At 33.6% G+C, this 14,626-nt stretch overlaps 2 protein-coding genes across 2 annotated transcripts in view; both read left to right on the top strand.

Moving 5' to 3' along the window:
• Positions 1 to 258: 258 nt before the first annotated feature.
• On the top strand, positions 259 to 12,760 carry HELRODRAFT_193042 (hypothetical protein; the record flags this gene model as incomplete). Its single annotated transcript, XM_009025396.1, has 26 exons — positions 259 to 280; positions 541 to 636; positions 774 to 927; positions 1,156 to 1,394; positions 1,485 to 1,557; positions 1,694 to 1,868; positions 2,377 to 2,503; positions 2,720 to 2,865; positions 3,354 to 3,509; positions 3,797 to 3,931; positions 4,242 to 4,518; positions 4,823 to 4,893; positions 5,536 to 5,616; positions 6,229 to 6,367; positions 6,531 to 6,631; positions 7,106 to 7,205; positions 7,295 to 7,753; positions 7,971 to 8,102; positions 8,296 to 8,920; positions 9,167 to 9,320; positions 9,696 to 9,774; positions 10,041 to 10,190; positions 10,552 to 10,712; positions 10,995 to 11,154; positions 11,318 to 11,481; positions 12,692 to 12,760. 26 exons carry the CDS (start codon positions 259 to 261, stop codon positions 12,758 to 12,760), a joined length of 4,245 nt encoding a protein of 1,414 aa, XP_009023644.1.
• Positions 12,761 to 13,323: 563 nt separating this feature from the next.
• HELRODRAFT_185863 (hypothetical protein) overlaps positions 13,324 to 14,626 on the top strand; it is a 4,046-nt gene continuing 2,743 nt past the window's right edge. Inside the window, exons 1-3 of the mRNA XM_009025395.1 lie at positions 13,324 to 13,600; positions 14,022 to 14,259; positions 14,403 to 14,527. Of these exons, the coding sequence (XP_009023643.1) occupies positions 14,063 to 14,259; positions 14,403 to 14,527 (322 nt within the window). The 5' untranslated portion in view covers positions 13,324 to 13,600; positions 14,022 to 14,062. The remainder of the gene's footprint in view (positions 13,601 to 14,021; positions 14,260 to 14,402; positions 14,528 to 14,626) is intronic.

Here is a 14,626-nt window from a genome sequence, read left to right as displayed (position 1 = left end):
AGTAGTACTCTTCGACTTTTGACTTGTCACGTAAATTTAATAAAAATGTATTTTTAAGTGTAAAACAATATTATTTTAATAAAAATTAATCTGTCTACTGTTTCCATTTTTGCGTTCTTCACAAATAATTACGTAAATTAACTTTTAAAACTTTTCTTCATTATTTTGGTAACTTTTAGTTTAGTTACCCAATTTGAGCGGTCTTGTTAAAAGTTTTAATTTTTTAATTTTTGTTTTATTTAGTTCATCATCTTAATTATGGCAAACTCCAAAATAGCAAGTAAAATCAAATTATTATTTTTTTCTCAACATTGAAGTTTTACTTTGGTTTTCGATATGACGCTTTCATCAATTATTTTTCCAACTAGCTAGCTAGACCACTTAGCTAGTTAGTAACCACCTGACTACCTAGTAGTAGTTACTATTTATTAGTATTTTAATACTAACCAGTACTTAGTTACTCTTAATTATAAATAGTAATAATTTTATTTTCATGATTATTATTATCTATTTACTCATCACAACACACCCACACTGCAGAGTTACTGAGAGAGAAGACACGATTGAAGCGACAGAATAAAATGAAAGAAGTCATTGAGATGTGCAATGCCCTTGGATTGGAATTCTTTGAACTTGGTTTTGCTTCTTTTTTTTTCTTGCTTTATTATCCATTATATTGTTTCACTCACTTTTTCTTTGTTTATTTGTAGACTTATAATTAAAAATTAAGATAAATTAAAATTAAGTGTTAAATTAAAAAATGAATTGGACAGGAAAATATGAAGAAGCATTGGATGAGCACAAGGAAGCATTGGAGTTGAGTGAGATGGAGCATGACATGATTTCAAAGGCCATATCACATCGCTACATTGGATGTGTGCACAGCTCAATGGCTGATTATAAAGCTGCCCTTAGAGAACACAACATGTCTCTGCATTGTTTTATTGTCTATATCCTTGTTTTGTTGTTGTTTTACTGTTGAGTTAGTCTTTTTATCTGGTGCCACTAATGTCTCTAAAATCTGTTAGAAGATTCCTTATACTCATTCTTAAATTTTTATGTTCTGAAATGAACATCTTTTATAATTATTGTAGTTATAACATGATCATGAAAGTTACAAAAAAATGTTCATAAAAAATAAATTACTTACCTCAGTTACCTGGATCTTTCCATCCAGTGCAAAAGCCAAATAGAGCAGCAGAGAGCATATGTGACGATTGGAAACACTCACCTTGATTTTGTCTATCTCCACAAAGGAACCAAGAAAGGTCAGATTGCCCTGAAGAAGGCCGAAGAATCATTCATCCTGGCACTGAAGTTGTGTGAGGGACTGAGAGTTAACCTGGCAAAAGTTGATTACGTTGAAATGAAGTGTCGCTGTCTTCTTAATTTAGGTTCACTTTTCTGACTATGAATTGCTTTGCATTTAAACTAATTTTTGGAATAATTGAAAAATATTTTGAAATGATCATTCTGAATTGCAGGAATTGTGTACGACACAGATGATAATGAACCACTCGGTGTTGACTATTACAACCAGGCCATCAAATTTGCAGAGTACCTACTTAATATTCTGTCTTATAATCAGTTTTCTTATTTACTTCTTTTCAATTTTTCTCTGGCCATTTTTGACAAAAAATAATAATAGTTGGTTTTTAAAACTTATATAGTGAATGAAATACTTTCTACCCAGGGAACATGCACTGTATGATGAGCTGTACATTGGCCTAACAAACATCATGGAGTTTTATAAAAAACTTCGAAAATTTGACCTTGCTCTTGTGAAGGCCAACAGACTGGTTGCTTGTTCGAGGAAGTTGAGAGAGAAGAAAATTAAGGAGAGAGACTCCATGGTTATGAAAGCTAAGGTTTGTTTTCTCTCTCTTTTTCTCTCTTTCACTCTCTATCTATCTCTTTTTGTCAACATATGTTGAGCTTTTTCTGATTCAAAGTTTTAATTTGTTACTTTATGTGATATTGAAAGTTTCATTTTTCAGGTTGAATGTGTTTATATCTTTGTGTTTTATGCCTCTCTCTTCTTACAATTTAATATCAATGAATTTTTTTCACTTAAAGCTTAAAAACATATTTACACATACATGCGCACACATACATTTGCACACACATGCATTCACATACACACACCACACACACACACACACGAGCGGCGTAATTAATGGCTTAATGGTTAAAGGCGCCTGGTCTTGCTGCTGCAGTGACTGGCTTCGAATACAAAGAGATCCCCGCCTATCACATGCATTGTGTGTGATGCGTCGTTTTCAAGTATATTCATATAACACTGTGTGTTTTTGTCATTGGAACCTCTGAAGCAAGCGCAAAAGAGAGAGTAACCTTTAACCCTTTTAACATACACAGGTCCTTCTATGCATGTCAAACTTTGTGGCGGCCAAGCAAGCGCTCATTAAAGCCTACAAGATGAAGTTTCTATTTGAAGGCGAGGATGATCTTGACCACATGCACATAGAAAAGTTACTCAAGAAAGGTTTACTTAAGTTTTTTTTTGTTTTTTTTTTCAACATAAGCATTCATTTTTTCAACATAACAAGTTTATTATTTTCTTTTTAAAAATAAATCTGATAAATTTATTTTAAAATGGAAAACACCATTTTATATCAAAAACTTAAAAAAAAAAAAACAAAAAATTACTTTATAAATGAGCGATAAAAACCGTTAAAATCAAAAAAACTTTTCCAAAAAGTTGTGAGAATCTGCAACATCGTTGAGGATGTAAAGTTGATGGGCAAGCATGACCCTTGCATGCTCTACAAACTTTACGAGAAGTTGGGAGACGAGGCAGCCAATGTTGGGAGTTGTGATTTCGCACTGGAAAGTTACAAGAACATGGTGATGTGATTGTGATGTAATGATAATGTGGTGTGAGGTGATAGTGATTTGACGATGATGTGATGGTGATGCAAACTATGGGGCAATGATGATGATGTAATGTTTTTGTTATTGATAGTGTAGATAGCTTATAATTTTGAATATACTCCCATTATATTAATAATTCTTTAAAACTGTCATACATTTCAATGTTATAAGATTATTTATTTCAATAATTATTATTGCACTTTGATTAATATTTTGATTTTACTAACATGCACATTTAGCATGGTCATTCATTTCCTCCTAAAGTTCTTCACAAAACATGTTTTTAACATTTAGTATAAGCTATGATGCACTCATTACACTCATTCAGTTGACAACTTAGATTCATAGCTATTCAGTTTCTGTCGACAATAAATTCTACGCTCCAACTAATCAATTAATTAATTAATCAATTAATTAATCAATTAAACAATTAATTAATTATTTTTTATTTGATAAATTAGGAGACGTGTGCTAAAGCTTTGAAGATGAAAGGGGCTGAACTGATAGATGTCTGCAACTCTCTCTGGTTCACCTACAAAGATCTTGATGTTCACTGCATATGTCTGCAGTACCTCGAGAAAGAGATCTGTTACACCTCCAAGGATGATAATTCCAGGGTTGGTGGGATTTATTTAGGCTTTTGGATTTTGAGAATTGAAATGAAGAGAACTATAATGTTAATAGTAAAATAACTTCTATCACATCTTTCAAGCTATCACATATATCTAGCTATCACATATATCTAACTATCACATCTATCCAGCTTTCACATATATCTAGCTATCATATTATAATAACAATGATAACATCTAAATTGCATCAGTTGTTAATGATTGTATAGAACTATTATTACATATGTATTATTCCTTATAATGTTGATGTTGGATACACGCTCACCATCAAGTTGAGCGTACTCTACCTATCGAAAGCGACCATTCTGGGGCGAGCCAATCAGGAGCACGACCTGATAAGAGAGGCGTATGACCTGGCCTACCACCACGCTGAACAAGCAACCAATGATGAAGACGATGTCGTTAAGGTCTTTTTTATGTCTCCATATTTTTAAAGATTTTTCATATTTTATTGTCCGTTTGTTATGTCCATGCGTGTTTTGTCTGTGTGCGTGTGTGTGTGCGCGTGCGTGTGTGTGTGCGCGTGCGTGTGTGTGTGTATGATTTTTATTTTTTTTAGGTTGTTTTATGCTTCCTATTTTGAGGAATTTTTCATTATTTAACTGTCAGTTTTGTATGCTCCTTGTGTGTATGTGTATCTGTTCATTGAAGAATCTATTAAAGCTGTCATCCTATTTAATTTCAAACTAATTTCTAAATTTAAAAATGTCAATCCAGATAAAGATACTAAGATACATGCTTTCCTGGCAAAAGAAGGAGAAGAAGGAAGAAGATGCTTCCAACACGAGAAAAATTTTGCAGCAACTGAAGACGAGAAGAAACAACAACAACAATAATAATAATAATAATAAAAGACCTGATGATAGTGATGTCCAAAATGATGATGAAAGTGATGACGATGATGTTGTTCCCTATATGTTTGAAGATTTTGATGTTGGTGATGATGAAGAAGATGAAGATGAAAGTGATGATGTCGATCTTGACAGAGAAGTAGGTAAGTAGTTGGAATGGCTATGAAGATGGAGAAACATTTACAGCAATTCAGATAATTAACATTTAACAACTTAGCGACTTATAAAACCATTACAATGGGTTAGTGTACTGGTAAAGTGCCTGGCACTGCTATTGTCTTGACCAGATTCGATTGCGAAGAGATCCCCGCCTATCACATGCAGTGGGTGTGATGTATTGTTACACGTGTATTTACTTAAAGTTTGGGCGTTCGTTGTTGTGATGGTGAGAAATGTGATGATAATTCTAGAATGATTAGAATAATTTTAACCTGCCCACCAACACAGACATGTGCAGTGATAATGATGAAGATGACAATAGCAGGGGAAGGTCAAGGAAGAAAGATCTGCTAAGCAAGGTTGCCACAGAAAGTGTTTATCAACTCAGTTTAAATGCATGCTCATTCGTTTCTGTGTAGTTTTTGTGCAACTTCACGTGATGTTTTTGTTCATATTGTATGTAAAAAACACGTTTATCCAATAATCACATTTATTATCCAGCTATCAAATCTATCCAACTATCAAATCTATTCAACTATCAAATCTATCCAACTATCAAATCTATCCAGCTATTACGTCTATGCCATTTTGTGTATGTAGTTTTTGCAGTTATCCGTAGTAGATTTGTTCATTCACACATGTAGTTGTTTTCATTGTTCAATGTTTCAACTGCTTGTTTCAATGCATCTTTGAGAAGTTTGTATTAACACCTTTGTGAAGTTTATACAAACTGTTTAGATCAGAACTAGGACAGCTTAAAATTTTTATTGTAAACATTTTAACAATCGACAAATATCTCAAATAATCACAATCTTATAACATTGTTAAGACGTTCCTGGCATAAAGTAAAACTCCGATCACATAAACCTTGTGCTTATCATTTCTATGGTTTAGATGCGTCGATATTTTAACTCACAAACATTGATACGTACAACAAACATGCACTCTTAAAACGTTAATACCTAAGCGCATGAATACGCAAATAATACCGCCATACCAAGGTGACAAAGTATGGTGAGTCATTGTTGCAAGCTGCTTGCATATCTGGAGATCTCTTAAAAGTGAAGTCGTACATCAAACAAGTTGGTGAAGGGTGAATTGGATGTTTGTGTTTATTGGATGTATGTGGTCGTCAGTGACTGATGGACAGTGGTGAATAAACTGGACAATTGAATAGATGAATGAAAATATAATTTCTTTAGCATGAATGACTGCTTTATATCTGGATCTCTCTCTTTCTCATTTTTACTTTCAGTCTCTCTCGCTCTCTCCTCTCTCTCACTCTCTCTCTTTCTCTCTCTCTCTAACACTCCTTAACACATTCAAACAAGCACACATTGAAGAACATGTAACAATAAATATATGTGTGTGCTATTATACGCCACGCTAATTTCTCTATCATGTTAATGCCTGGTAAAACATAATTAAAATGGTTACATCGCTCAGATGATTCAGGCTTTACATCATTTCACACATGTAAAACACTTGAACTTATATTAAAATATTAATATAAATGTTCATGCACACAATAACACAATACATACTACACGTAATCTTTTCTCTCTCTCTCTCTCTCTCTGGCTCTCTCCTTTTCTTTTGTCATTTTTTTCTCACTTTCACTCTTTTTCCTTCATCTTCATGGACTCATGACTCCTCCCTTCATTGAATGACGTTGCTGATCACGTCATCGCCAGGGCCTACCTGTCAATCAACGAGACAACGGTGGGTGGCTGCCGCTGCACGACGCTGCCATCAACGGGCATGTTGAGATTGTTGAGGTCCTCCTGCAGAATGCTGCCTGGGTCAACGACAGGGGAGGTAGTGGGTGTGAGGGTTGGTCATGTTCTCGCTTACTCTTTTGTTCTTCTTTTTATTTTTATTTATTTATTTTTTAATGATAATTGGTGATGATAGTGAAGTTAAGTCAATAATGATGATGGTTACTCTGGAGATAAATTTCTCTCAAGTAACTCTCCACCAATTTCCTCCCACACAGGCTTCACACCTCTGCACAGCGCCTGCCTCAATGGTCACGTCGATGTCATCGAGTTGCTCTGTAGGCAGGGCAAGGCCGATCTGCTCTGCAAAAATGATAAGGTGAGGCTGCTACCGCTGCTGCTGCTGCTACTGCTAGTGGTCGTCGTTGTGGTCTTGCTATTAATAGAAACAACAATAATAATTTTTATTTTTATATTGTTATTTTAATTATTATTGCTTTTATAATGATTTGTATTGTTTCTCAGGGCATTTATGTGATTGGATAAATTCGTGAACGAATGAATGAATAAATGAATGACTGATTGATTGATAAGAGTTCATGAGGAATCTTAATGAAACTTTTAATTGTTGTGTGTGCGTGTGTGTGTGTGTGTAGACTATACTTTGATACATCTGAATAATCTTTTAAAAAGAATGATCTTCAATCTTTTAACATTGGAATATTGTAAAGAATGAAAGAACGAAAAATTTAAATGGTTGAATGATTAATTCTTTCATTTATTATATTTCGCATTCATTCTTAAATTTGATAATTTTTGCTTTAATTTTCATAAATAAACAACGGAAAACCAGGGCCAGTTGGCACTCGACATATTCAAAGAGTTTTGTGAGAGTGAGTATGCAACAGATGAGCATCACGAGTATTACAAAAAGTTTAACCAGCGAACCCAGGGTTCGTCGTTTATTAGTTTCTTATTTTTATTTTTTTTTATGCACATGTTATTATGATTATTTATTATTATTATTTATTATTATTACCAGAGCAAAGAGAAAAGATTCTTAAACCGTTCAACGATCAGAGACAGAAATTTCTTCAGAAAAATCAAAATTCATTTATGAGGCAGCAGCAACAACAGCGTCAACAACAAAAACCGCAACAACAACAAAAACCGCCACAACAGCAGCAACCAAACAGACAGCAGCAACCAACAAATGTCTCCAAAATAATGAGACCAGCAACCGACAGCAGACTCCAGAGTAGACACCCGGACAAACAACTGAGAGACAATAACGTCATCGAGGATGTGACATCATCGTCGTCAGATGATGAGGATGAAGATGAGGATGGTGCTACTAAAAGGAAACCAAAAAAATCTAAACCCCAAAAATCCGGTGGTCGTGATAACGACAGCTGCAATCTTAATGATAATGACGATGCTTCAGATGAGCGATTATACGATCCAAAGGTTGCAGTGAAGGCGTACCGGCAAGCCATTAGTAGTAAGTTTTGTGGCGATGGAATAATTTTTTAGCTTCCGTTCATTATTTTTGTATAGTTGGAAATTTTTTTCAGTCATAAACTTCAAATCGACTATTAAGTTTTTTTTTAAAAAGCTTTCAACTTATATGATCTGTTTGTGCGTTGTGTTTACATTTTTTTTAAATATTTCAATTCTTAAAATTTTTTTACAACAATATTTATCCATTTTCAAATTAGACATTAAGAAGCCAGCTGCACTTCTCTCACAAACTCAGTCGACCAATCAAAGCAAACCTAAGTTGCCAGCTGTTGTCGATAAATCTGAGTTTGTCGATGATGATTGGCTGGTCGATGATGTCAATCAAAAAGGTCTGCATTTTTTATTTGAATTCCATTTTCTAGTGTGTTATAAAATTGATCGATTATAAATTTTTTATTTAAATTTAATTTTGTGTATTTTGACATTTTATGCCATTAAATTAGCACTAAATGTTTGGATTATTCTAGATTAATTTAAATTTTATTTTCATTTTATTATATTTTAAATAACTCCAAAAAACAGAAGACCTTGTTCCTCCATCATCAGCAGTCAATAAAAGTTCCTCCAAAAAACTCCACTCCATCTCAAAACCCGCCATCGTCAGGAAACGCAAATCATCTTCATTCTCATCATCCTCACCATCTCACTTAATTCCATTACCACCACCACCATCATCATCATCGTACAGTAGAAATAATCGCGATGATGTTAGTGATGGCGATGAGTGTAAGAGCAAAGATGACGATGATCATAGCGGGAGAAAAAATGTTAGAAAAAAATTGAAAGGCAATTCAACAAGCATTAAAGGTAAAGACTGCAACAACAACAGCAACAACAACAACATTAATAGTGTTGACAACATTAATGCCTCCAATAACCATGTACATAACATCAATAACCACGTAGTAAATGATCTCCATAACAACATCAACACTGACGATAATACAAATGATTTCAAGCACATCAACAAAGATGATACTTTAAATAATAGCAAATACAGCAGCAGTAATCGTAATTACAACAACAAAAACAATTTTGATACTGGAAACAACAGCAACAATAACAAGAGTAGCAGTAGCATTATTTCTCAAATATGGGTGAAGGTGAAAATAGAGGATCGAATTGTCATGGTCCCCATTGCCAGTGGGTTAGTTAGGGCTAGGGACCGTTGTGGCTTGACATGTTCTAATTATTTATCAGATACTCATTTTGTGATGGTTTATGGATGGATTATTTGGTGTTTATTGGCAGATAGGTTGAATAATTATTTAATTGATTTGTCACATATAATGTTTAAATTTTTGACCAACTGACTGATTGATTTACTGACCAACCGGCTGATTGACTGACTGACCAACTGACTGACTCTGATTGACTGATTGAAACATTACAGCAGCAACCACACCTTCATGTGGCTGGCAGAGGAAGCTTCAATAAGACACTACAACAATTTTTGCTGCAAGCCCAGGCTGCAACTGTGGACCGCTGACGGCATTCTCTTGTCCCTTCAGGATAATGTCGCTGGAATGCTGTGCAACAATCAGCAGGTCATTCAAGCTTGCGTCTATTCAATAATTATTATTTTGTAATGGCATTGATGGCGTATGTATTGCTGTCAAACTTTTGCATTGGGATGTATGATGCTGACTTTTTTCTTGTAGCATGTTCAACTGTGATTGGTCAATTGACTGAGTGATTGTTGATCGATTGATTAAGATAAATTGATTGTTGATTGATTGATTGATTGATTGATTGATTGATTGATTGATTGATTGATTGACTGATTGATTGACTGACTGATTGATTGATTGATTGATTGATTGATTGATTGATTGATTGATTGACTGATTGATTGACTGATTGATTGACTGATTGGTTGACTGATTGGTTGACTGATTGGTTGATGTTTAAAAATGTTGCAGATTTTTGGTGAAGTAGTAGGTTGGCATGACATTTCTGTGGAGTGTCGTTATGAGGATGCTTGCAAAGCCTTGCAAACGAGTCCGTCCGTCTGTTGATTGTTTTCATTTTTTTTATTGCGTCACACGTTTTTATCTGCTTGTATTTGTTAGAGTTTGTACTTGTGTTCATGTTAAAATTATTCTATTGCTAAAAGTGTACAGTAGTGCCATGTGTCAAATATTTCTATCTTTGTCTGTTGCGTCTGTGTCGGCATGTCAGTTCCTTGTTATGCAGAAGATGCAAATGAATGTGTGTAGTTAGCGTGATTTCGAATCTTTAGCATGCAACACGAACCAATGAAACAGAGTCTTACTCAAACATCAAGTCACAATTGGTCGAATGCGACCAATCAAATATCCTCAATCTCGTCAACCGTAGCATCCAGTTCACACAGCTCCAGCCAATCGTACGAGTTCTTCAGTCACTTGATAATCTCACTCATTTGTTTATACAGGGTATGCTGGTGGTGGGAATAAGAATGAGGATGATCGTGATGGTGAGGACGATGATGATTGTGATTGTTAGTTAGATCGGTTGATAATGATGGTAATGGTTAGTGCTTCTGGTGATGAAGATGAATATGTAAATTTTGACCAGTTCATCATAGCCGTCATATTTTGGTCATTTCATTTCGGTTGACATAAATGTCATCTCCTTCGTCGATGTTATCATTATCACCATCATCTTCACAAGCACCGTCATCACCCTTACTTTACATCACGGTCATTATCGTCTCTTCAATATCATTAACAACAACATCACCATCGTCCTCGCCACCATCACGCAACTTCATCCTCGCAACAACATTCACCACAGGTAACAAAATAAAAAACGAAGGATTTCGTAGCTTGGCAGTTGTTTTGAAGTACGTTCCCTATTTGAGTTCTTTGGATGTATCCAACAATCAGCTGACTTACGAATCTCTCATCTCATTGGCTAATTGTGTCAGTTCAACAACCAATAAGAAACCACTTCAGGTCTTATTAACCAACAGCGATGTGTTTGTAGCAAATGATTGTGTGTGCGTGTAATAGCAAACAGTGTAACAAACATTTATAAGTGGTTTGATTTTTGATGGCTGTTTGTTTGAAACTTACGTTAGGTTCAACTTTGAAATATTTTGTTCATTGAGCTTACTCTCTGCTTTGTGCTTAAATAATAAAATTTGAATGTTGAATGCTGTTACATTGTTGCCATTACAACATCAACATCAAAACTTCAACACACAACATCAACACCAAAACGTCAACACACAACAGTGCTTACAGATGTTGTCTCTGGGCAACAACCCATTGACCGATGCATCGTCACAGCACTTGAAGATCTGTCTCAGCAACCTGCCTATGTTGTCGCAACTCCACATCAACTGCTGCTCGCTGACAAACAAATTCTTCAACTTTTCTCATTCTATATTCAATGGTGAGATTTGTGTTAGATTTGTTAAATTTATATTTTTTTTTAAAATACGAACACTTCATTTTTATTTATTAAGTTGTGTTGCTAATCTCCGTCGAGTAGTTACTATTTAACTGAGATAACATTCATTACTGCTCTGTTGGAGATAACTTCTAAATGATATCAGATTCCTCGTTGGAGCTGCTTGACATCTCGGAAAACAACCTTTCACAAATTCAATCATCGCGCCTCATTCAATTTTTTGACTTCGGAAGATTGGAGTCTCTTTTCTTGCCAGAAGTGAATTTAGACTTTGTGGAGTGTTTGAAGAAGCATTTGCTCGAGTCGCAAGTGAGTTTTCAAGCCTTTTTCACAAATAGCTATGCAGTTTTCAACATGTCATGTCGTTTTCGCAGTTTAAATAAACTAAGTTAGAGTTTAATAGAGGCAGGAGAACTAAGAGGGGCATGCTTTCTCTTGGTCTTTTTTACGCCGTCAAATTTTTAATCTAGAAAAATTAGCAGCATTTGCTTAATTCAAATTTTTAAAACCAGAATTTAAAATGTTCTTACGGAGAAATTATAGCTGTTTTGTTAAATGGTATCGTGACTATTTAAAATTTCATACTTTTGTCATATTTTGGGTCCACACATTTTATTGCTCCATCTATAGTCAGTATAGAGTAGAGATGGTTGGTTACAAGCTAAACGTGTGTGTGCGTGCTTGTGTGCGTGTTTCCCACAAAGGGCTGTGTAATTCTCAATGCAGCTCTTATAAGAAATGATTGCATTTACTTTGTTAAATATTTCAGTATAAATTCAATTATTGTTATCTGTTTTTAATCGTTTAAGGCTTTGATTTCAAATCTTTGTCTTAAATTCGAAGTAGCTCGATCAAAATTGTAATAATTTTAATATTTTTAGACGAATATTTCCTTGAAGCTTCTAAGCATAAACGGCAAAATCGTCCCTCCGTATTGAATTCGTGTTCCATTTTCATGTCTCCAACATTTTGAATGGTTTTTAATTTTTTAACGTTTCGACTTGATTAATGGAAAATCGTATAAAAACTTATTAGGATATTGTGTTTTTTAGTTGACGGATCTTTAAGCTTGTTTTATTGAATTTTGCCAACTTGTAAATGTTTTGCATATAACTCAGCTTTTAAAATAATACAAACGTTTTGTCCATGTTTTATTTTTTCACGGCGATTCGTGTACTTCTAAAAATTTCAAAGTTATTTATATTTTTATCCAAAATCTTTTATCAAATTGTAATGACGATCGTTTTCTAAATAACAAGTTTAGTAGGGCTAATTGCAATCTTGCTGTAAAGCACACCGGTAGACGTGTTGCGTTTCACAGACTTTCTACTTACAAGAGAAGTCTATAAAAATTGATGGTCCATGGCGTTTTCCGGTCTCTTAACAATGCGTTAGTCGTTACCAAACCCAGATCCTTCTGTGAGCATTGTGCGGCAGCCAGCGTTCACGTTTATGCGTTCTCTCACTTGTAGTTAGCACTTAGCAGGAACTCTTTCCACACAATACAACTTCCTCTGAGGTGAACTTCGATGATTTAAAAATTCGCATTGTAGTGTGGACGCTAGACGAGACAAAGAATGGTATCTAGACTGTCTGAATATTTCGCAACTACCTAGAATCACTAAATCTATAAAGAGAAAATTGCTCATTAAACGTAAGTAATAACTTTCGTAAATAATTTTTTATGTTGATAGAATGAGAATAAACTGAGTGAGTGTGCGTGTATATTTTCATATAAAGGTTAAAATACAGATATTATTCCGCTGACAAAGTTTAAAGAAACCGACTTTGAAGCTACAGAGATGCAACAATAGGCAGAATTAGGATAACTTTGTTAATATTTATCATTGATCATTATTTACAATCGTAACTTAACGTAATTAGGGTAACTTTGTTAATATTTATCATTGATCATTATTTACAATCGTGCTCATCACTTGATTCAATATTCTTTATTTTCTTTATTTAAAACGATCGTGACAAGGGTAAAGAAAAGTGAGGTGAAGGCTTGTAAAAAAAAAAAAGTATATACATGGTATGTATGTTGAATGTAATACATGCGATGTAACGTCTTGCTGTTCCTCGCGTGTCTCCTAGCAAAATTAAAATCATTATCTAAAAAAATTTCAAAATGTTTTCGGGTTCCATGCCTAATGTTTAAAGTTAAAGACATTATTAAAAAGAATTTTAAAATTTTTCCGGGTTTCCATTAAGATTAAGTTGACTTTGTCAGTGTTTACCATTGATCATTATTTACAATCGTCTTTGTTTACTTTATTTATAAACGGTCGTAAACGTAAAGTAAGGAAGGAGAGATAGCTTGTAAATGAAATGACGGAATGTGGTATATCTATATATATTATATATATTTGTGTTTTTGTTAATTTGTTTGCGTGTCTTGTTAATTTACGTTTACATTTACTACATGGTTAGTGTTCACTTTTGTGTTATTTTAATAATTATAATAATTATTATAATAATATAATTTGTTGAGGAAATTATAATTATAAAAGATATAAATAATTTATTACTTAAAAATAAATGTAATATTAAAATGTTATTTTATAATATTTTATATTCTATATTAATATTTCACAATTATTTTCTCTCTATTCTATAATTATCATTATATAATTTTTTTATTATTTAATTATTATGATTGTCACTCAACATTTAAGACTTTTAAATGTTGAGTGACAATCACAATACACTTAAATTTTAAGTGTCTTGAAATAATAATGAATCTGATTATGACATGAGTCATGATTTATTTAATTTAATTAACTTAATTAATTAAAACATGCAAATATTTGATTGTAATTTAATGAATATTTTTGAATTGTTTGCAGATAGTTAGGCTGTTGTTTTGTAAGGAAAAAGATAAAAAAAAATGAAAATAGCAATAGAAGGTTGTTGCCATGGTGAACTGGACAAAATATATGAAACAGTTCTCAAATGTGAAGAAAAAAGTGGTATAAAAGTTGATCTGCTGTTGATATGTGGGGACTTCCAAGCAGTCAGAAATTTTCAAGATCTTCAGACAATGGCAGTGCCACCAAAGTATAGACAGATGAACAGTTTTTATAAGTATGTGACATAGTTTTATGTTTTTCTAAAATTATGAATTGATTAATATTAATTAATTTTTAGTTAACTAATGAATTATAAATTAATTAAACAACTGGATGTGGAAATAGTTTCAAGATATAATTTTTTATTTTTCTACTCAGGTATTATTCCGGGGAAGCTAAAGCACCTGTATTAACCGTCTTCATCGGTGGCAACCATGAAGCTTCTGCGTACCTCCAGGAACTTCCATATGGAGGGTGGGTCGCTGAAAATATCTATTACATGGGTTAGTGAGGATTAGGCGTTGCCTAACAACTTTCTTTATTTCTTGTTTTGTTGAGTATTTTTTCCATAGATAAAATATTTATTGCATGTGCTAGAATGT

This window comes from Helobdella robusta (assembly GCF_000326865.2).
Source record: "Helobdella robusta unplaced genomic scaffold HELROscaffold_41, whole genome shotgun sequence".
NCBI lineage: Eukaryota > Metazoa > Annelida > Clitellata > Rhynchobdellida > Glossiphoniidae > Helobdella > Helobdella robusta.
Note: the sequence above shows the minus strand (reverse complement) of the source record. Positions and strands in the feature narration are given on the sequence as shown.